The 21,535-nt window shown below is 42.3% G+C and overlaps 2 protein-coding genes across 6 annotated transcripts in view; one reads left to right on the top strand and one right to left on the bottom strand.

Moving 5' to 3' along the window:
- IFT80 (intraflagellar transport 80) overlaps positions 1 to 21,535 on the top strand; it is a 154,190-nt gene that overhangs the window by 118,862 nt on the left and 13,793 nt on the right. Inside the window, exons 13-17 of the mRNA XM_090050581.1 lie at positions 174 to 337; positions 12,034 to 12,098; positions 13,206 to 13,341; positions 14,155 to 14,302; positions 18,284 to 18,455. Coding sequence (XP_089906707.1) covers positions 174 to 337; positions 12,034 to 12,098; positions 13,206 to 13,341; positions 14,155 to 14,302; positions 18,284 to 18,455 — 685 coding nt within the window. The remainder of the gene's footprint in view (positions 1 to 173; positions 338 to 12,033; positions 12,099 to 13,205; positions 13,342 to 14,154; positions 14,303 to 18,283; positions 18,456 to 21,535) is intronic.
- C6H3orf80 (chromosome 6 C3orf80 homolog) overlaps positions 17,167 to 21,535 on the bottom strand; it is a 59,104-nt gene continuing 54,735 nt past the window's right edge. For all 5 annotated transcript variants that reach the window (XM_090050583.1, XM_090050582.1, XM_090050584.1 and 2 more), the window contains one exon: positions 17,167 to 17,479. The gene's annotated coding sequence lies outside the window, so the exon portion shown is untranslated. The remainder of the gene's footprint in view (positions 17,480 to 21,535) is intronic.

Genomic DNA, 21,535 nt, shown 5'->3' with positions numbered 1-21,535 from the left:
AGTATAGAATTCTGTTTTAGAATATTGAATTCCAAATGTAAAATTTATAAATATCTTAGTTTTCACACAACAGCAATTGTAGTATTTTGGAAAATTGTCTTACAGTTACTGAAAATTTTACCAGCTTTCCATGAAAACAGGTAACTTATGATCATTGTTTGCTTGTTTTATAGGCATTTTCTTCTAATAGATGGTGGAGGGATCTATATATATTCCTATGATGGACGATTAATTTCATCTCCAAAATTTCCAGGAATGAGGACAGACATACTAAATGCGCAGAGTGTATCTCTGAGTAATGATACTCTAGTAATAAGAGACAAAGCTGATGAAAAAGGTATGTTTACAGTTCTAATTGTTTCTATATGACTATCAAATTTACCTGAAAAGTTGTTGAAAAGCTAATAACTGGCTTTGCATTTGGTATCTTTCATTTGAGCTTAATGCAGATATATGTTAAAAATGAACAAATAACTATTTTCCACATAAATTTTAAAGTAACCTTTTAAAAATATTACTGATTTTGTAATATTTGCTAACATGAGATCATTTCTTTATGGAGACCTCGTGAGGGGGCTGCGGGTGCTCAACCACCTGGGTGACAGCGATCATCGCCTGCTGGAATTCACCATCCAGCGCAAGGTGGCAAAGGCAAGCAGTAAGGCAGTGGCCCTAGATTTTAAGAGGGCAAACTTCAACGAGCTGACGAGGATAGTTGGAGAAGTGCTGAGGTCCTGGAGGGGAGGGGAGCCAGGTGTCCAAAGAGACTGGTCGCTCCTTAAGGAGATGATCCTCCAAGCCCAAAGGAAGGTAATCCCAACGAGGATCAAAGGGTGCAGGAGAGCACACAAGCCTCCATGGCTCATCAAAGCATCCGGGAATGTCTCCTTGCTAAAAAGGAGGCATACACCCAATGGAAAGAAGGGGTCATCACCAGGGAGGACTATTCTGCAGTTGCTTAGGGATGTAGGGGGGTAGTTAGGAAGGCCAAGGCAGAGATGGAACTGGGGCTAGCTTCCCAGATTAAGGACAATAAGAAGTCCTTTTTTAAATACATAGGGGGCAAAAAGAAGGTCCCGGGTAATGTGGGGCCCTTGCAGGATGCATTGGGAAATTTGGTTGTCACACCAGATGGCAAAGGTAACATGTTTAACGATTTCTTTGCCTCCGTCTTCTTAAGTAGGGACCAGAACAGCCACCTCCCTGCTGGGCCCCCCTCGGGCCCCGGGGGAGGCACACATGGGCCACGAGTTAGTGAGGATTTAGTTAGGGAGCTTCTGGAGGGGTTGGACGTATTCAAGTCAGCCGGTCCGGATGATCACCATCCTAGAGTTCTAAAGGAACTGGCCGAGGTCATTGCAAGCCCCCTGGCACGGCTTTACGAGCACTCGTGGTGCTCTGGAGTGGTGCTGGAGGACTGGAAGAGGGCCAACATGGTCCCCATCTTCAAAAAAGGGAGGAAGGAGGACCCGGGAAACTATAGGCCAGTTAGTCATACCTCGATCCTAGGCAAGCTGTTCAAGAAAATTATGCTGGCACACATCCAGGGTAAAAAGCACCCTGTTCAAATTTGCTGATGACACTAAGATGTGGGTGGACATGGGCACACTGGAAGGATGCAACAGGCTACAATCAGACCTAGACAGGTTACAAGGGTGGGCGGATGAGAATAGGATGGGTTTCAACACAGACAAGTCCAAGGTGATACACCTCGGGAGGAACAACCGGCACCATACCTACAGGTTAGGGAACTCCCCTCTTGTCAGCACAGAGGCAGAAAAGGATCTTGGGGTCATCATTGACTCCAAGATGAACATGGGCCGGCAGTGTGGGGAGGCAGTTAGGAAGGCCCAACCGCACCTTGTCATGCATCCACAGATGCATCTCGAGCAGGTCCAAAGAGGATCCTCCCCCTCTATGCAGCACTGCTCAGGCCACAGCTGGAGTACTGCGTCCAGTTCTGGGCACCGCACTTCAAGAGGGATGTCAACAGCAAGGAGAGGGTCCAGAGGAGGGCCACTCGTATGATCAGGGGACAACAGGGCAGGCCCTATGAGGAGAGGCTACGCGACCTGAACCTGTTCAGCCTCCACAAGAGAAGGCTGAGGGGGGATCTTGTGGCCTGTTATAAACTAGTCAGGGGGGATCAGCAGGCATTGGGGGAGTCACTGTTCCCCTGAGCACCGCCAGGAGTGACCAGGAATAATGGTCACAAGCTGGCAGAGGGTAGGTTTAGGTTAGATATCAGGAGGCGCTACTTCACGGTCAGGGCGGCTAGGATCTGGAACAAGCTTCCAAGAGAAGTGGTGCAGGCTCCTACCCTGGGGGTGTTTAAGAGGAGGTTAGATGAACATCTTGGTGGGGTCGTTTGACCCCAGTACTCTTTCCTGCCATGGCAGGGGGTCAGACTAGATGATCTGCTCAGGTCCCTTCCAACCCTAGAAACTATGAAACTATGAGAAAATAAACCTTTTTTTTCCCAGATTGCTTTCTCGTTTATATAATATCTTAAAAAAGAGGTCATTTACAGTTAAAATTTGAATGATATGTCCTAAAATATTACTTGGTTTACTGTAGAAATACCTGTGCAGTTCCTATTTGTCCAACCTACTAATTGAACTCAGGAGCTGAAGTACTTTAATTGTGTTTGACTGTAAGGCCCCCTCTAAACGTGTAGGTAAAGATACAACTGGATCTAATGCATAATCCACACAGTTGTGCCTCTTGCCATACTACACGTGCATGGCAGGAGGCACAATTGTGGAATTGGGCTCCCACTGCCCTGGCAAGAAGCAGGCTCCCATGGCTGGGAGACCTCGCTGCATGTGACATGCAGCCAGGGTATGGAGATGCGAGGCTTTCAGACCTGGCTGCAAGTGAGGCAGAGCCTGGGCTGGAGGCGCCATCAGTTGCAGGGCTTTTGGTCCCAGCTGCAAGTGGGGTGCAGCCAGGGCCAAGAGCCCTGTCAGTTGAAGGACTGAGGGCCCTGCGTAGACTTGGGGTTTCACATACCCCCCCAAGCCTTAGGGATCATGGCAGCCATAATCCTTAGGACTTGGGGATTAAATGCTGGGCAAGATGCAACCCTGCAGCTTGGAGCCTTATCAACTGACGGGCAAATTAAATCTTGATAGCAACCAGCTATGAAGTTAGTACACATTTTCAAGGTTTAACTGTACTGCTGTTGGAGCTTTTTTTGGTGTGATTGCTACTTTGCACACAGGGGTGACATGTAGGGGGTGCATACAAGTGCACGTGCACCCCCTGAGCATGGCAGTGCACCCCTTGCAAAAAGTGGCGCCTGCAGGTGGACACTGCTGGCTGCCATCGACACTGCCGGCAGTGCCTGCAGATGGTTGCCACCCCCTGGTTGGCACTCGCCACTCCCCTCCCCCCACCACTGATAGTGCCGGTGACATCTGTGGGAACTCCAGCTTACTGCTGCTGCACTCCTGCTGGCGCAGCTGTGCCACCCCAGCCACTGAGGGCATGTGCAGTTCATGTTTGCACATGTAGCTGGTAACCAGTTAATTGCTCAATACCTGTAACGTGTAGAGGGGGTCCAGCGTTCAGCTGTTCTCTTTTTTTTTTTTTGGTTTACACTTTTTCAGCATTTTTAGCTTTCTATCCAGTTTTTGTGGACACTTTTCTGGCTTCATTATGTTCTCTTTCAGTGCAGTATTTTTTTTTTAAATTGAATGTGGAAAATCCCCTTTACAATTCTGGCTTTAATATCTAATACTTTATCACAAAATATTTTACTATTTCCATGTGAGCAAGCAAAAATCAGGCAGCTCTTTGCATTTAAAGAGATTTCAAGGATATCTTATTAGACTGCTTCATTCTTCTTTTAAAACCTCCAACTTTTGAAAGGACCGATGGTAGTTGTCTGTGCAACTATTGCATTTTTATGAATCTACTTGACAAGGATTTGGGAATTCTCGTACATAGGGTCAAGTCCTTTTCTATGAATATGCCTACATTATATATTGCGGTGCAGTATAGATATAGCCAAGCTTTTCCAAAAAGCAAAGCCAGGCAGTTGCTTTTAAATGTTTTAGTGTTGACTTTTATTGCTAATATTTATTTGGCTGCCTGTCAAACTTTATTTAGGGTTCTGAATGGATTTTTTCCCACATAGCAAACTTGGCAACATTCTCTGTGGGCTTTTCTACCTTTCATGCACCATCTCTGGCATCCATTTTGGGGGATTAATTTTATATTGCCAGTGCAGTTGTTGAAGTAAAAAGGGATCAATGTAAGTTCCCTGAAATCCAAAGGTTGCCTAGGCATGGAGCCAGACCATGGCGTTGTCCAGAGAAGAGGGAAGTCTTCGTTTCTCATACTGTATATTGCACCCTCATCTCAATTCTCCTACCTTCTGCATGAAGGAGGGGGATGGTCTGAGATCCTGATTTCCTGTGTGGGTTCCTTTGCAAGCCTGATAGTACAGAGAGGTCATAATCCTCATTCTTGTCCTTGGGTTTATAAAGCCAAAAGCCATCGAGACACAGTTGGAACCCACTTCGGAAAAACCCTGCTGCATAGTTGGGAGTCGGTCCTGTTGGTTAAATGTTTTAATGAAGTCTTCATATATGATCATATTATCCTGCATGTGTCTCATTGTTTCAGTATGTATATCAACATAGATTTTTAAAATTTTTAAAAAGGAGTCATAGTTAATAGAGCATAAGTTTACAGTTTACATCCGGAACATCAAACATTAAGGATACATTGTCCACATGCTTTTATATCTTGTTATTGGTTCTGGTCAGAATTAAATTAGATTATCCCTACAATTGGAAAAGTGTCTTTTTTTCACAACACTATTGCCAAATGGAGGTGAGCAATGGAAATGTGCGCATAGAAGTCATTAAGCAGTCAAAATGAACTGTCCAAAAAGGCGTATGTTTTCCAATTATTATGCTTAGAAATCTTACTGAAAACAATCTCAGTTGATATTAGCATAACCTGTATAAGCAGTCCCTTCCTCCACACTTGATGAATTTTATTTTCAAGAGTGGTATCAGACTGTCTTTCATTAAAGATCACCTAAAATAGCTGTGTAAAAATTTAAAATTAATTTTTATCAGTAAAACTCACATATTTCACTATAAATTATTCAGACCAAAGCAGTTGCTCACAATAAATTATATATGGGTAAATGAAAAACACATTTGACTTCTGATACAATATTTTCATCATGCTATTATGCTACACATATACACAAACTTTATTTTATTGTTGTACTGTCAGTTTCAGTAAAGCAGGGATAAATGTGATATCTAATATTTTAAAATACATTGCATATTAGTAAATGAAATGTCCATACATTTAATACTTTATGTATGCACATACTTGCATATTATCTTAAGATCACAACTGCAAACTCTCCTATTACGTCTTGTTTCTTCATGTACCTTGATAAAGAAAAGGGGGAGAAGAGTAAGATCCATATTCCTTTCCTGACTAGGCCTACTTTGCAGGCCTTATCAGCCAGCTGTGGGTTGTGCTACTAAGTCCCAAGTTGCCAGTCAGCTCCAGAGAGAATTCTCTTAGCAAGAGCTCCAATGAAGGCAATGGAAAATAAGTTTTTACAGAAAAAGGTTGGAACTAGACTTACAGGTAGCCAGGAAAAAGAAAGACGCAACAAATTAGGCAGTAGGAGTTGTTGCTGGTTGTTGTAGGATTCAGCGGACAGGCTACAGGATGCTGACATCTGCTTCATTGGACCTTTCTCGTTTTTGTTACAAGCACAGAAAAAAACAAAGCTGGTTCATTACAGTGGCAGTCCTTCCTTGCACTTAGGAGGGAGAAGTCTCTTCTCAGATGTAGTCCTTTGTGACGTTTCCAGCGTTTTCTCCAGGAAAAAGGAATATCTTTGTACCTTTGTTAACTCTAAAAGGAGCAGGGAGTAGGGAGGGAGTGGCAGCTGTGATTCTCTTTCTCCCATATATTTTCAGGTGAGAGAAAACTTGAGTTTGAATCCTGGTTCACTGTAGGATTTAATCATTTAAATTTAAATGATTGTAAAGAGTTATTGGAAAACTCCTGATACTAATGAAACTTTTTCTGAACCACTTAAAGATTGCAAAAATACATTGCTTTTTATTCCAGGCATGACATTAATGTCATATAGAGAACTATGTTAAAATATGAGCAAAATACCACCCAAGAATTACTTGTGTTCTTTGCATGTTTAACCAGCTGCAACATAATAACACTCATATACAACTTTTTCTTCTCTGCAAGCACAACTGGCAACCTCAGAACACCTGTTCTCTCAACCTTTTTTTTCCTTTGCCAGCGCAACCATTGACCTCAAACCAACATCCTGTATCCTACTGAAAGAAACCCACAATAATGTATTAATACATTAACAGCGCCATCCTTTGGAATTATATATACATCACAGGGCTTAGGTGACAACATATGTATAAGGGTAAAGTTCAAATGAACTGGGATGTCATCAAACCTCTAAGAAGTGCCTCCTGTTGTTCACAATCTGAATTTGTGCAATCATGTAGTTTTATAGTAAATGCTCTTAATAATAAAATGTTACTACTCTTGAAGGGTTTGTTTATTTGTACATTCCACTGTGGGTATGAATGCACTTTCAGCAGCCTGTTTACCGTACAGCACTCTGGTGCCTTGCACCTCTGTATCTTTAACGCCAGAGGGAAAAATGTAATCCATGGTTTGTGTTCTTATTCTCATCCATTGGATTGAGACAGAACTTCTTTGGCCTGTTTCAGACAACATGCTTGACATACAGCCATATTCAAAACCTATCTTTTCTTCATCTTTTCTTCCTTTCTTGCCCTGGGACCCTTTTTAGCATGTTTTTCCTGACTTTTCTGTTGTTGTTATTGCTTTTTTAAAATCTGTTCTCTGTCAGTTTTTCAGCAACACCTGAGATCCCTTGGCCTTTACTATTTTTAGCTTCCCTTTCTGAGAAAAGCTTCATTTTTTTCCCTTCTGTTTTACCAAACCTCTCAGTTGACAGGTCTCCCAGGTCACCTGTTTTCACCAGGTTTCTGGAGGGACATGACTGTGAACAGACACATGCTAAATACATTTGCTGTTTAGGGAGTCTTTTATCCCTGAGAAATCTGCTATCTACAAGTCATTCATTTCCTGATTCAGGAAGGACTGTGAAGCTAGATTTTAGGTTTATCTCCTGGGTAAATCTATAGGGTTAGACATCAACCCTGGAGTGCAGAGGTTGGAGGGGCAGACTCTAGGGGTAAGAGCTGCCCCTCAGAAAGATCCCCTTTTTCTTCAGCATCAGGAACATCCTAAATGATCATAGGCTCAGAGGTGTCTCCAGAACAAGATCCTTGTCCCAGCATTCTTTGAGTATGTGTTCTTCACCTTTTCCTTGCCCTTCCAGTTCTGAAACTTTGCGGGCTGTGTAGATCCTGTTATTAAATTCCCAGTACCAATGCTTCATTTTGAACAATCTACTTTTTCAGTGCTTAGGAAGTATCAGGCAGTCCTTTGACATCTAACTGTCACACATCCAGTGCACTCACATTGACTTCCAATCTGGTATCAAATGGTTTTGGCACTGACACTGATTCTTCCCCAAGCCACCACAGATGCAGCTGATGCCACATCTTGGTCAGTGGTTGTAATGAGGTGGACAGCCTAGCTCCAGGGATCTGGGAAAAAGCAGACCAGTCAAGTAGATGTTCCCTCCAAAGGACCAGAACTTCTTAGCTTCAAGAAGGAAAAGGCCCTGCATACAGTTCTCCCTCTTTTCACTCTGGAGGTTGGCTGGCCCGTTTCCAGTAATCTTAGACATGATCACAGGTGGTCGTACCATATTTGATCAGCCACTGAAGATTTCCATATCCTCACAAGGCCTCTTTTCTGGTCATTCTGGATTAACTACCAGAGCTGAAGCATAATGGGATGTCAGCTGCCATCTAAGCTCACCACCCAACTGTGGAAAGTCAGTCTGTCTTTTCCAACCCCGTGTTATTTTAAAGTTCTTTAAGGTTATGGCCTAAGTATTCCTTCCCATGCAAGGTCCAATTTCTCCTAGTCCTAACTGCTCTAACTAGGCCATCGTTCAAAACAATGGCCATCTACTTGCTATTACATCGTGCTGTCACTTTGGCAAGAAGGGTAAGTAAAGTCCAGGTACTGATGGTACATCCTTCGTATGCAGTAGCCTACCCTGACAAGGTCTCCCTGTGGATTTGCCCCGAGTTTTTACACAAAATTCTCAGTTTCACATTGTTAGCAGCCTGACTCACTGGTTGTCTTACTAAAACTTTACTCTTAAAGAACTGTGGCATCTGTACATAGGCTTGATGTAAGAACTTCTTGTACTTTAATCTGCTGAGGACTAAGCCTTTCGGGAACTCTGAAGGCTATGTGTTCCCATAACCACAAGATCAAAACACATAGAGTTTTCTGTCCAAAGACTTTTTAAATGGATCTTGAACTCCATGAAATTGGGCTGAGTTCATTAAGTTTGATTCATTGATTAGAATTTGCTGTACCAGAACCTAACCTACTTCTTTGGTCTCCCTTCAGGATGTACCTATTCTAGATATTTGGAATTTGCAAGTGGCTACTTGGCTCCATAGATGCACATGGCACCAGGCATTACACCATCCTGAAGACTTTTAGAACATGTGCTGTTTGGCAAAGCAGTTCATATAGGACCTTAGGTTCTGCTTCTGGTTGAACAGGGTACTGCTTTGGAGATACCCAGAATGAAGGACTCGAGAAAGAAAGTTACATACCAGTTTGTGTACCAGGATATGTTGCCTGTATGCACACTCTGCATCCCATGTTTTGTTCTCTCTTGCTTTGCATGCCTGGCACTCTGGGATGCTGTAGTTGATAGAAAGTTGAAGAACAGGAAGTGTGCATTGATGTTTGTGCTTGTAGCATACAGTACAGCATACAACTCTGAGCTCAAGTGCTTGGGGTGCATGTACACCCACACTGAAACAGGTATGTGGGCAACACACTGTGAAGAACTAAGTTGTTTGTAAGTACCTTCTCTTTCTCACCAGCTTTGAGTATCCCAGTCTCTCTCCTTCTCAATTTATATAAGTTGGTGCCTAATTTTTCTGCCTTCAGAAATTATTTTGCAAAGCCATACACATACACACACAGTATACAGGCATTCAGAGATATTATATAATATAAAACAACATCACATTTATGAAATATTTTAAGCAATATATAATTATAGAAATTTGGTAGGTAGAAGGTTTCTGGATCACAAAACAGCTGAAACTTTCCTTCATAAGAATGGCTGCACCAGTGATCCGTGAGAGCTTCAATATAGCCATAGACATTATAAAAGAGAATTTCAGCTTAGGCCACTAACAGGCATCAAGTTTCTGCTAGGAGAATCTGTTTTTCCCAATAGAAACTACATGCGTACAAGTGTTCATTAGTTTTTCAGGGGAAAGAAACATGTCCCCTTTGGGGGAGAGATTTTCCAGATGTCATCCTGGAAGACGTCCTTTGCGAGAGAAACTCTTGCAAGAATTAACACTTGCTTACTCCCCGGTATAGTTTTTTTAAAGCTATTTATAACCCTTTTACTTGTGATGATTACCTGAAGAAATAAATGGATGAATTTTTAGCAGGGGTGAGAAGAGACTGAGAAACTCAATGGGATTTTTTTGCTAAGGAGGTTTTACAAAGTTCATGTATTCTGATCAAAGCAGAATATTTTTGAGAAGCAACTTGTTAAAATTTCATCATCAATTGGATGACTGATCTAGTATATCCTCTAACTTGGATAAAACTGATGTGGAAGAGGAGAGGACTAGGACTACCAAAATATCAGAGAGTCACCGTCTTGCACATGGTCTTCTGCACATAAGGTTCTTGGTTAGAGAATTCTCAGCACTAGTTTTTCTAAACTACATTCTAAGTGTCCAGTCGACAGCCTTGTCAAAACTATATTACTAAATCTTATTTTTTATAGATTATTATAATCAACACTAGTACTAGGTCCTTCAGGTAAGTGTAGCGCCCCATCAAGGGGACTGTTTTGTACTAAGATTTATTCAGGTAACCTCAGGTAACATTAATTTTTTGTGTTGCAGGCTCCATACCCACATAACTGAATCAATTCAATAGGAGGTAAAAAGAAGGTGCCAAATAATGTGGGGCCTCTGCAGGACATGCTTGGTAATCTGGTGGTAGCACCAGATGACAAAGCTAACCTCTTTAACAGATTCTTTGCTTCCATTTTTCTGAGCAGGGACAGGGACATTCCCCCCCACTGGGATCCCAGATGGACCCAGGGGAGGCGAAGCCAGGCCCAGGGTCAGTGAGGACCTCGTCAGGGAACTTCTGGAGGGACTGGATGTGTTCAAATGAGCAGGTCCTGATGATTCCACCCCAGAGTGCTTAGGGACTGGCAGAGGTCAGTGCAGGACCCCTGGCACTTCTACGACCAGGTCACAAAAGCCTTGGACACAGGTGTTGCGGTGGACGTAGTCTTCCTGGACTTTAGGAAGGCCTTCGACACAGTCTCTCACCCCATCCTCATTAAAAAATTAGGCATCTGTAGTGTTGACGCCTACACAGTCAGATGGGTCGCAAATTGGCTGGAGGGCCGCACCCAGAGAGTGGTGGTGGACAGGTCATTTTTGACATGGAGGGATGTGGGCAGTGGGGTTCCCCAGGGCTCGGTCCTTGGGCCTGCTCTGTTCAACATCTTCATCAGCAATTTGGAAGAGGAGGTGAAAAGGACCTTGTTCAAGTTCGCAGCTGACACTAAGATGTGGGGAGAGGTGAGCATGCTAGAAGAGAAGGAAAGGCTACAACTAGATCTCGATAGGTTACAGAGGTGGGCAGGTGAGAACAGGATAGGTTTCAATACGGACAAGTGCAAGGTGCTGCACCTGGGGAGGAAGAACCAGCAGCATACCTACAGGCTGGGGAACTCCCTTCTCGGCAGTGCAGAGGCAGAGAAGGATCTTGGAGTCGCTACTGATTCCAAGATGAACATGGGCCGCCAATGTGGGGACACAGTCAGGAAGGCTAACTGCACCTTGTTGTGCATCCACAGATGCATCACAAGCAGGTCCAAGGAGGTGATCCTCCCCATCTATGCGACATTGGTCAGGCTGCAGTTGGAGTACTGCGTCCAGTTCTGGGCACCGCACTTCAGGAGAGGTGTAGACAGCATCAGGAGGGTCCAGAGGAAGGCCACTCGCATGATTAGGGGGCAGCAGGGCAGGCCCTACAAGGAGAGGCTACGGGACCTGAACCTGTTCAGCCTCCACAAAAGAAGGCTGAGAGGGGATCTGGTGGCTGCCTATAAACTTGCTAATGGGGACCACCAGGCAATAGGAGAGTCCCTATTCCCCCTGAGCTCTACCGGGGATAACAAGGAACAATGGCCATAAGTTGACTGAGAGTAGATTCAGGCTAGATATCAGGAGGCACTACTTTACTGTCAGGGTGGCTAGGATCTGGAACCAACTTCCAAGGGAAGTGGTGCTTGCCCCTACCCTGGGGGTCTTCAAATGGAGGCTAGACAGCCACCTAGCTGGAGTCATTTGACCCCAGCATCCTTTCCTGCCTATGGTGGCGGGGCGGACTAGATGATCTGCTGAGGTCCCTACCAACTATGAAACTATGAAATTAGGGGTCACGATAATTTTTATATATGACACTGATGAACTGTGGCAGAAATGTTAAATTTGAATGTTCCCCCTGAATCAGAGATATATAAGGGATGAGTATCATATTTCAACATTGTGGCTAAGATAATAACTGATTAGGAAGACCAATGATGACTATGAAGCTAATAGAATAATCAAATCTTGGTGTTCAGATTGTGATGTTTCATATACTTAGCAGCACAAGTGAACACCAGTACCAAATTTTAAGATAATAGTTCTGTGGGAAAAGCATCAATATTATAATAGATACAGTGGACATCTTGGACATCCAGTATAGAGCTTGAAGATAATCTTGAATTGTTGTACTGCAACAAGTATGAAATGTTAATATTTTCACACTAAACCTTTATCTTTTAAGTTATCTACCTGTTTGAAGCATTGACTGGGAAGCCATTGGGTGATGGAAAGCCTCTTACCCACAAGGTACTTTACCTACTGTATTTACTTTAAAATTACATCTTTATATCAGTAATCTAGATTAAAGAAAGTATTAAGGTAGTAGGATACTCCATGTGGAACATTGGGACAAGCCTGACTTTTACATTACAGCATAAATTAGTCTTTGTACACTGTGTTGACATATACAGTCATGGAATGTGGATTGTCAACCTTGGCTTTATATAAATTGTTCTTACTTATCATAGTATCTCTCACATACCTGAAAAGATCAAAGCAAGAGGCTTGAGAGTTTCGGGAGATTTGCAGGCTGGCATTTGTTACAATAAAACTCATTACCTGAAATCCTTCAAGCTCACTCACAAGCCACTTCATTAGCAAGTGCCACTTTAACACTGAGGTGCCTTGCTGTCAGAAGGGAGAAATGAAGGAATGGCATTTGACTGTAGGCTCAATCCTGTCCTTAGTCTTGCCTTCAGGAATGGTTGAATGAGGAGAGACTTAACATTCTTCTGTCTCTCAGTGGTACAAGAAAGGGCTTTCGACAATTGGCATATGCTAATCAAATCAGGCAGCTTCTGTGGGAGGCACAGGCATTCAAGCTTGTCCTCTTTTTGGCTGCTGCTTGTATTTATGCTCTTTAAAACTATAAATAGACTCACCAAGTGCTAGTACTTTTGCAATATATGGTGGCTATAGTATACTATTTAAAACTTGTTAGAGAATAGCATTTCTGTCAGTAGAACAAGTAGGAGTGGGCCAGCAGGGTCCCAGCCCTGGGAACGGATTTAGAGGGGACACCAGAGCCCATGCCACTTCAGCAGTTGGTGTGTTTGGGGGATCTTGCACTGCAGCAACAGCAGTTTATATTGGCACAGTTCATAAACTCTTGGGCGAGAAGGTAAGTTCTTGGTACCACCCTACACCTTGCTGCCCAGGTTGCCAAAATTCCTAGGTATGCCTCTCTTTTTGTAATGTTTCTCTTTTATAAAATAATTGTGGCACTAAGAAATACAAGAATATTTAAAAACCCTATTTTTATTAGTAATGAATGTTAATTTTTTTAGTAAATCATCTATTTCTCCTAGATTAATGCACAGAATAAATAAACAAGTATTTTCTACTTCATTTTAGACAGAGATTGTGGAAATTGCCCTGGACCAGAAGGGGCTTACAAATGAAAGAAAAATTGCTTTTATTGATAAAAACAGAGATCTTTATATTACTTCAGTGAAGAGATTTGGAAAAGAACAGAAAATTATCAAAATTGGTAAGAACCAAGCCAAAATCCCATTAGCCTGCATTTTGGCAACAAAATTCATTTTTATTTTCAGCAAATGTAATGAAATCGCTGTTTCTTTGATCAGTTTAAAATTGGATCTAACAAAACATAGGGGAACAGCCTACTGGAAACAATTCTGCTATGGTTCCATGGGAAAGATGAAAGGAAAAATATTGTTTCCATCTCTAACTTTTTTTACATTCAGTTACACTGAATGAGTAGGTACTTTTTATGCTGATTATCAATCAAAGAATTAAATGTTGCCTTTTAAACTGTAAGCAATATATTTGAGTGAACATCCCAGAATGGATTATGGGAAGGTTCCCCTAGAACTATTGGTTCATGCAGTCTGACTGCAGATTAGGATAGCATTTTGTTGCAAAGGTTTTCCTCACAATTTCAGGCATTAAAACTTTTTTTTTTAATGTGATTGCTTGCCTCTACAGTTTATTCAGCAGCAGTCAAAAAACAATTATTGTTCCCAGAGTTGTGCCTATTGCTGGTAATAAGGGTTGACAGACAAAGCATTTAAAAAATGTAAAAAAATGCTAAGCTGTTATATATTTTCCTATTAGAATGGGACTATAAATGTCAGAAAAAAGTGTAATAGAGAAAATAAATATACGTAAGTTCATAAGAATATATTCTAGCTCATGGGCAAGGATGAAATCTATATAAAAGGGCCTGTTAATGACTCTTAAGAGTTACTTCTATGCAAAGCTGTATTTCAAGAACTTTTACATTTTTGACCATTTAATATATTTTTGAAATGCATAATATTCTTTTTATTTTTAAATTAAGGAACAATGGTCCATACTTTGGCTTGGAATGACGCATCTAATATACTTTGTGGACTTCAAGATACTCGTTTTACAGTCTGGTACTATCCCAATACAGTTTATGTAGACAAAGATCTTTTGCCAAAAACACTGTGTGAAAAAGATGCAAGGTAACATAGATTTTTAATCAGAATAATGTGACTATATACTTTAAATTCTGTTCTGAATTTTTCACTGAAATTGTTTCTGAAATGCAATATTAATTAGCCTGCTTGAAACCAGACCACACTGTTCCTACTTTCAAAATTCTTATCTTGTTTCACCTTAGGCATTATCCATTCAGGGCATACTATAAAGCTTTCAGAATGCATCAGTGGCCATGGACAGACATTATATTTGTAGTGCTATATATGCCCTTGTTGCACTACAAAACTGCAGGTGCACAGTCATGCGTCCTACCTGTAGTTCTGCAAAATTCGCATAAGCACTACAGAAATGTTTCAGTTTTAATAGGAGCTTCTCTGTAGAACCACATTTTGCAACACCCGATGTCTTGGAGGTACAGTTACAAGTAGCACTACACAGAGGGCACAGACAGAGGTGCAACTCCCTGCTGGAACTGCGAATGCTTTTCAGGAAGTGTTGTGAGTTACAGTGATCCCCTGGACCAAACAGAACTTCACTCTTGGTGCCAGGGAGAGGAGTATCTAGCTGCTGGCTGTGAGCCCGCAGCCAGTTTCCCTTAGCAATGGCCCTTCCTCTCTCCTGGCCTGTCCCTGTTTTCAGAACGGGAGTGGGGAAAAGGGATCAGAGGGAGCTTGTTCTAGGGGTTCCCCAGCTAGCGTTGGAGGGTGGGGTGGGTGAAATGAAGCTTCCCCCCCCCCCCCCCCCGCTTGGCAGCAGAAGGTGGGGACTCCAATACACGCTGAAAAATACCGCAGGCCTAACTCCCTCGGCTTCCTTACCCCATCCTATTCTGAAAACAGCAACAGGCTGGGGGCAGGACAGATACAAGTTACAGAAGATGCTATGTTTTTTAATGTTTTCATTTGACCCTCATAACGAGGGTTCAGATATTTATTCAATCGGCCATTTTGGGAAGAAACACCCGCAGCATGCTTATAAGCTCGGTAGTGCTACGCTTGCTAGCACCACAGGTGAAAAGGACTTGGGAGTCATGGTTGACCACAAGATGAATATGAGCCACCAATGTGATGTTGCAGCTGGCAAAGAGAGCAAAACTCTGGCTTGCATCCATAGGTGTTTCTCCAGCAAATCCCAGGATATCATCCTCCTGCTGTACTCAGCCTTGGTGAGGCCACAGCTGGAGTACTGTGTTCAATTCTGGGCTCCACAATTTAAAAAGGATGTGGAGAAGCTAGAGAGAGTCCAGAGGACAGCTGTGTACATGATCAGAGGGCAGGACAATAGCCCTTATGATGAGAGGCTGAGAGCTATGGGACTCTTCAGCCTGGAAAAGTGCAGGCTCAGGGAGGACCTGGTGGCAACCTATAAGTATATAAGGGGTGTGCATCAGGATCTGAGTGAACACCTGTTCACGAGAGCACCCCATGGGATGACAAGGTCAAACAGTCACAAACTTCTCCAAGACTGTTTCAGGCTGGACATAAGGACGAACTTCTTCACGGTCTGAGCCCCCAAGACCTGGAACAGACTGCCACCAGAGGTGGTGCAAGCACCTACTCTGGATTCCTTCAAGAGTCAATTGGATGTTTATCTTGCTGGGATCCTGTGTCCCCAGCTGACTTCCTGTCCCTAGGACAGGGGGCTGGACTCGATGATCTTCCGAGGTCCCGTCCAGCCTTAATGTCTGTGAAATCTATGACATTTTTTAAGCAGTCTGCAGCCGTGCACTTGTGTTTGGTCATGACTATAGACAGCTTTCTGTGGCCTGATCAGGCAAAAATGGTCACTTCTGTGTTCACCCAAACGGTTTCTTGCTCTGCCAGCATCCCTCATTGTTCTGCTTCCCTGTCCTCCAAAAGTACAGAGGGAAAATTGGCTCCATTATAGCCTGCCAGAGAGCAGAGCTGGAGCCCAGCACAGTCTGGGGTTTGCAGCTCAGTTGGCACAGCAGTTCCCTGTCCCTGTGGGAAGAGGGCAGGCTATCAGTGAATGGGCTCTGGAAATGTTTTACAAGGTTCTTAAGATGTTTTACAATGAGATTAAACCTTGCCACACCCTAACGAGGTACAGAAGTGGGATATTTATTAAAATATGCCATCTACCATAAATGATTTGTCCAAAGATATAGTGAATGTCTATCCTGCAGTGACAGCATGTCCTGAGTGGGCCATTCCATGTATACCACTGCTATCTGCTGGCACACCCATATGCCAACTTCAGAAATATGCCAGAGAAATTCTTCAGGGAACCATCACAGGTACAACACTGCTACAGTTCAGGTAAAAGGGAGGGAACAGCAAAGCAAAGGACCCGGTGGTAGGTGGGTTCTATTTTTTGTCCTGATATGCTACGAGTAAGTCTACACTGCAGTGGTAATGTATCCATGCCAGGCTAGCGCTGAACATGCCTCAGCCACCTGGTCATGCCACCTGGTGTGCCACCTGGTATGCCTCTTCCAAACCTGGAAATACACTGGTGAAGGTGTGCTGAACTAATGGTTTGAGATAAACCACAGAGGTGTTTCATGAAGCATCTTCTCTGGCATATTTCTGAAGTTGGAGTATGTGACTAAAATCACGTACCCAAAAGTTTCTGTAATGGCTTTTCCCTTAGAATTATTTCAGTTTAGTTTTCAACTAACCCTTGGTTTTTCAAAGCTATTCCACAGCTCTTGTTGAATAAGAACTGAAAATATTGCAACCACTCCCATTGCCAGTTATTGCTGTGAATACTCTGACACGCCAGAATATCTAGAAGTTTGGTACCGTGTTTTGTATGTTCAGAGCTTAGAAGCTCCAAGCACTAGTCTATACTAACTCTAGTCATCGCTGTGTTCCCATACATACTCAGATGCTTCAAGTCATTGTTATTTCTTTATTAGGGCTGCCAGGATTAAAAATATAAATACATAATGCACAATTGTTTTAGCAACTACAGTGAAAGCTAAACTGACATTTTTTCACTTACCCTCTGAAGCAACTCAATTGAAACGCAATACAATAAGAGTCTTGCTGTCCTAATAGTAGGACAAGACCTCTGACCTCGTACTGCAGTTACTGGAAGCATGAGGGGTATATTTCCCAATTCTTAGCCTTCCTGTTCCACACTACTAGCTGCTCAGTCTTTTCTCCATAGTCATCAAGCTGCATTTTCTTGTATGCTTCTCTTGCTTTGACTCAGCCTCCAGCTCTTCCATGAATCTAGGGTAATGCAGTGTTAGGTTCATTGCAATATATTATATTTTGCAGACTATATATTTAATGATTAACTAATTTAAATAGTAACAAATGCTTTTTGTTCACCCAGGGGATCTTCAACATAAATACAAAACCTTGAGTCTTAATCACATTTCTTGCATTTTATCTGAAAATTGTTTTGAAAAACATAGTTAATGGATATATTAAAAATTCTGAATTGTAACTAGAACTATCAAAGATTTTATCTGAAGAAATTTGTGGTCACCTTAGTATAACATTGGGTTATTATTGTTCTAGTGCAGCATAATGGTATTTTCTGCAACCTGGGAGATGATATGATGTCTACCAGTATAATAATAAACATAATACTCTTATAGTCCTGTCTTTGGCATATAATTACACTCATGCTCTGAAAAGTACACCTAACTTCATAATTTAATTTAGCAGAGCCAAGAGAATTTTACCTGTATCTGTATATATATGAGCACTACTTGTATGTGTAAGTCCAGCTTATGCACAGATATCCAATTGGTATTTGCACTTTTAGTCAATGATTGCATGTGATAGGTTGCATAATCAATTTTGATTGCTGGTCACTCTCTTTAAAAATCTGACCCTGTTTTCATTTTTAAACTCTACTACATATACTTTAGCAGTTGAATGTTAATGTTTCCATTTAGATCAAAAATAAAAGAAGTTTACAATATAATAATTATTAACTAGTTTTAAAACTACCAGTTGCTTTAAATTGTTATTTTTTAGCATGAAGGATTATAAAATATACTTTATCTACATTTTTTTCAACAGTGAATTTAGCAAAAATCCCCAGATTGTACGTTTTGTGGGAAATCAAGTAACAATTAGAAGAGCTGATGGCTCACTTATTCATCTCAGTGTATCACCTTATCCAGCTATTCTTCATGAATATATTAGCAGTTCAAAATGGGCAGATGCAGTCAGATTGTGTCGATTTGTTAAGGTAATTCTTAATAATATGTGGTACAATTACAATTGTTTGTTTTTCATTTACATTTTAAGGATTGTTTTATGGGACTGGTAATTATATAAAAAATGCTATAAATTAGTATCTTTCTTCAAGTAGTTTGTTTACTGCATAGTTTTTCCTTTTTATTTTAGAGATGATATTGAAAAAACTTATAAAGTCATGTATTTTACTCAGCTGTTCACTTACTACAGCTATTCAGCATGGGAAAGTTACTAATGAACATAATTCTTTTCAGAACTGAACTTTACACAGTTGATATTATAAAAATGTTTTGTGACCCCATACAGTTGCCTAATATTGTAGAGTAGCATATCTTTTTTACATTTCTTTTCTTTCATTTTCTTTTTCATCACTTTCTGCTAATTTAGACAACAACAATGGATGAGGTGAGTTTGGTAGTGTTGTGTGTGTACATGTACAAAAGAATATATATTATCATGATTTAAAACTGATACTGTGTCTTAAAACTACAGTGAAGCCTGGTTAATTAATCACTGGGATAACTTGTCACTATGTGTCAGTGCCCTGAATCCCTGCTAGAATCCAGTTGACCTGTGTACAAAACACTTTGCTTAAATCATTATTCATCAAGCAGTTTGTAAGTCAGTTTGTGGGTCAGTCTGCCAGTCCCTCGTTGAAGGGGAGCCTTTGCTCTTTCTTTAATAACGAGTAGCTAACCTACATATATTTAGTGTAAGTAGCGAAAACTCAGGAGTTAGAGCAATACTTAAGCCCTGTGCTTAACTAGAGTTCTGAGCGAGGGGGAGTTTGCTAGGGGGTTTGCCTGGAAACTCTCTCTCATCTTCCTTCACTGTAAGCTTGGTAAGAGGAAGCAGGGAAAAGGGAACCTTTTGGAACTAAGAAACAGAAAACAGGCTGGCTTACGGGGGAGCTTGCTTGAAAAGAGGAACAGGAAGAGAGAGGCAATGGTTTAAGAGACCTAGAGAAATGGCTGGAGGATGTTGCAATGCCAAAGCCATTGCCACTGCCAGCTTTTCCTTTGCTTACATCCATGGGCGACTGGTGCCTCCCGAGTCTGAGGGGGCACCAGATCACTGATGAGGGGTCCCCCAGAGGCCGATCACCAAGTGCGAAAGCACCAGTGGCAAAACCAGAAGTGCACTTCTGCCGGCACTTCTGGTTTTGCGGCTGGCGTTTCCAGGAGGTGCACGGCAATCTCAGGGGTTGCACGTGCACCCACATGCACCCCCTACACATTGCCAATGCTAGGTTCCTGTCCAGGAAGTGCTGCTCACTGTTGAGGCTTCTGCCCAGGTCCTGGTTTGGTGCTGTGGTGACTATGGCTTGCAGGTTCCTCCCAGTGATAGCCATGTAGGGGAGTGCCTGTGATGTTAGTGGTATCTCCTAGTAGTGTTCTTCAGGGATCAGGCAAGAGAATTACAGGAGGAGGTGGCAAGGCTCTGAAGCATCCTCTGCCATGAAAATGTCATTGATTCAGCGCTAAAGGAAACCTCCAAAACTGTGGAGGAAGAACTGCCAGAGGCAGTGCTAGAGAAGGAAGAAGACATGGACTTCCAGGAAGATGGAAGTTGGAAGCTTGTGACCTCTGGCAGCAAGCAGAAATCTTCATCTCCAGCTGTAACAGGTTGCTTAGAGAACAAGTATGGAGCCATAGCAGCACAGGAGGAGGAGCATGTTCTGTTGGTGGAGGCAGCCAGACCAGGCATCCCCAAGGTTGGGAAGATCAAGACCACTGCCACCAAAAGAAAATGATGAGTGATGGTGGTAGTTGGAGACTCCCTTCTGTTGGGGGATGGAGGCATCCATTTGTTGGCCTGACCTGTTGTCTCTGGAGTTCTACTGCTTGCCAAGAGCCCGGATCCAAAATGTCACAGAAGGATTACCAAGAAGAATTGCCTTGTATGATGATCGGTTTTGTGAATGCTGAGAGAGCAGTGGACACAATATACTTTGACTTTAGCAAGGCTTTTGATACAGTCTCCCACAACATTCTTGTAAGAAAGTTAAGGAAGTTAAGGAAGTATGGATTAAATGAATGGATTGTAAAATGAATAGAAATGCGGTTGGATTGTAGGTCTCAGAAGATGGCAGCTGACAGCTGGTATCAAGTGAAGTGCCCCAGGGGTCAGTCTTGGGGTCTGTCTTGTTCTGTAACTTCAGCAACAACCTGGAAGATGAGATGGAGTGCACCCTCAGCAAGTTTTCAGATGACACCAAACTATGGGGAATAGTGGTAGAGGGTAGGGCTACCATTCAGAGAGGATTGGACCAAAAAAAAAAAATCTCATGAGGTTCAATAAGGAGAAGTGCAAAGTCCTGCACTTAGTCCTGCACAATCACATACACAAGTACAGCAGCCTGGGGACTAACTGGCTAGGCAGCAGCTCTGCAGAGAAGGACCTGGGGTTACAGTGGATGATAAGGTGAATATGAGTCAACGGTTTGCCTTTGTTGCAAAGAAGGCTAACGATATATTGGAATGCATTAGTAGGAGCATTGCCAGCAAATTAAGGGAACTGATTATTCCTCTCTATTCAGCACTGTTGAGGCCAGATCTGGAGTACTGTGTCCAGTTCTGGACCCCTCACTACAGAGAGGATGTAGACAAATTGGAAAGAGTCCAGTGGAGGGCAACAAAAATGGTTAGGGGGCTGAGGCACATGACTTATGAGGAGAGGCTGAGGAACCTGAGCTTGTTTAGTCTAGAGAAGAGAAGATTGAGAGGGGATTTTATAGCAGCGTTCAGCTACATGAAAGGTGGTTACAAAAAGATGGAGATATACCAATGGTCTTCAACCTGTGGTCCACAGAATCCCAGGGGGTCTGCAGACTGTCTAAGGGCTCCACAAAAGATGAATGTAATCAATAAAAAGTATGTGTATACCCACACTTACAATTCAGAGGGTCCATACCTCCATTCAAAATATTTTAGAGTTCCACAAATGACAAAAGTTTGAGAACCATTTAGTGGTGGCAGATGACAGAACAAGGAGCAATGGTCTCAAGTTGCAGCAAGGAACATTTAAGCTAGATATGGGGAAAAACTTTCTCATTGTGAAGGTAGTAAAGCA

This window comes from Crocodylus siamensis, chromosome 6 (assembly GCF_052110815.1).
Source record: "Crocodylus siamensis isolate JL-2025a chromosome 6, ASM5211081v1, whole genome shotgun sequence".
Taxonomy (NCBI): Eukaryota; Metazoa; Chordata; order Crocodylia; family Crocodylidae; genus Crocodylus; species Crocodylus siamensis.
The sequence above is the reverse complement of the archived record's forward strand: the minus strand, read 5'-3'. Positions and strand labels throughout refer to the sequence as shown.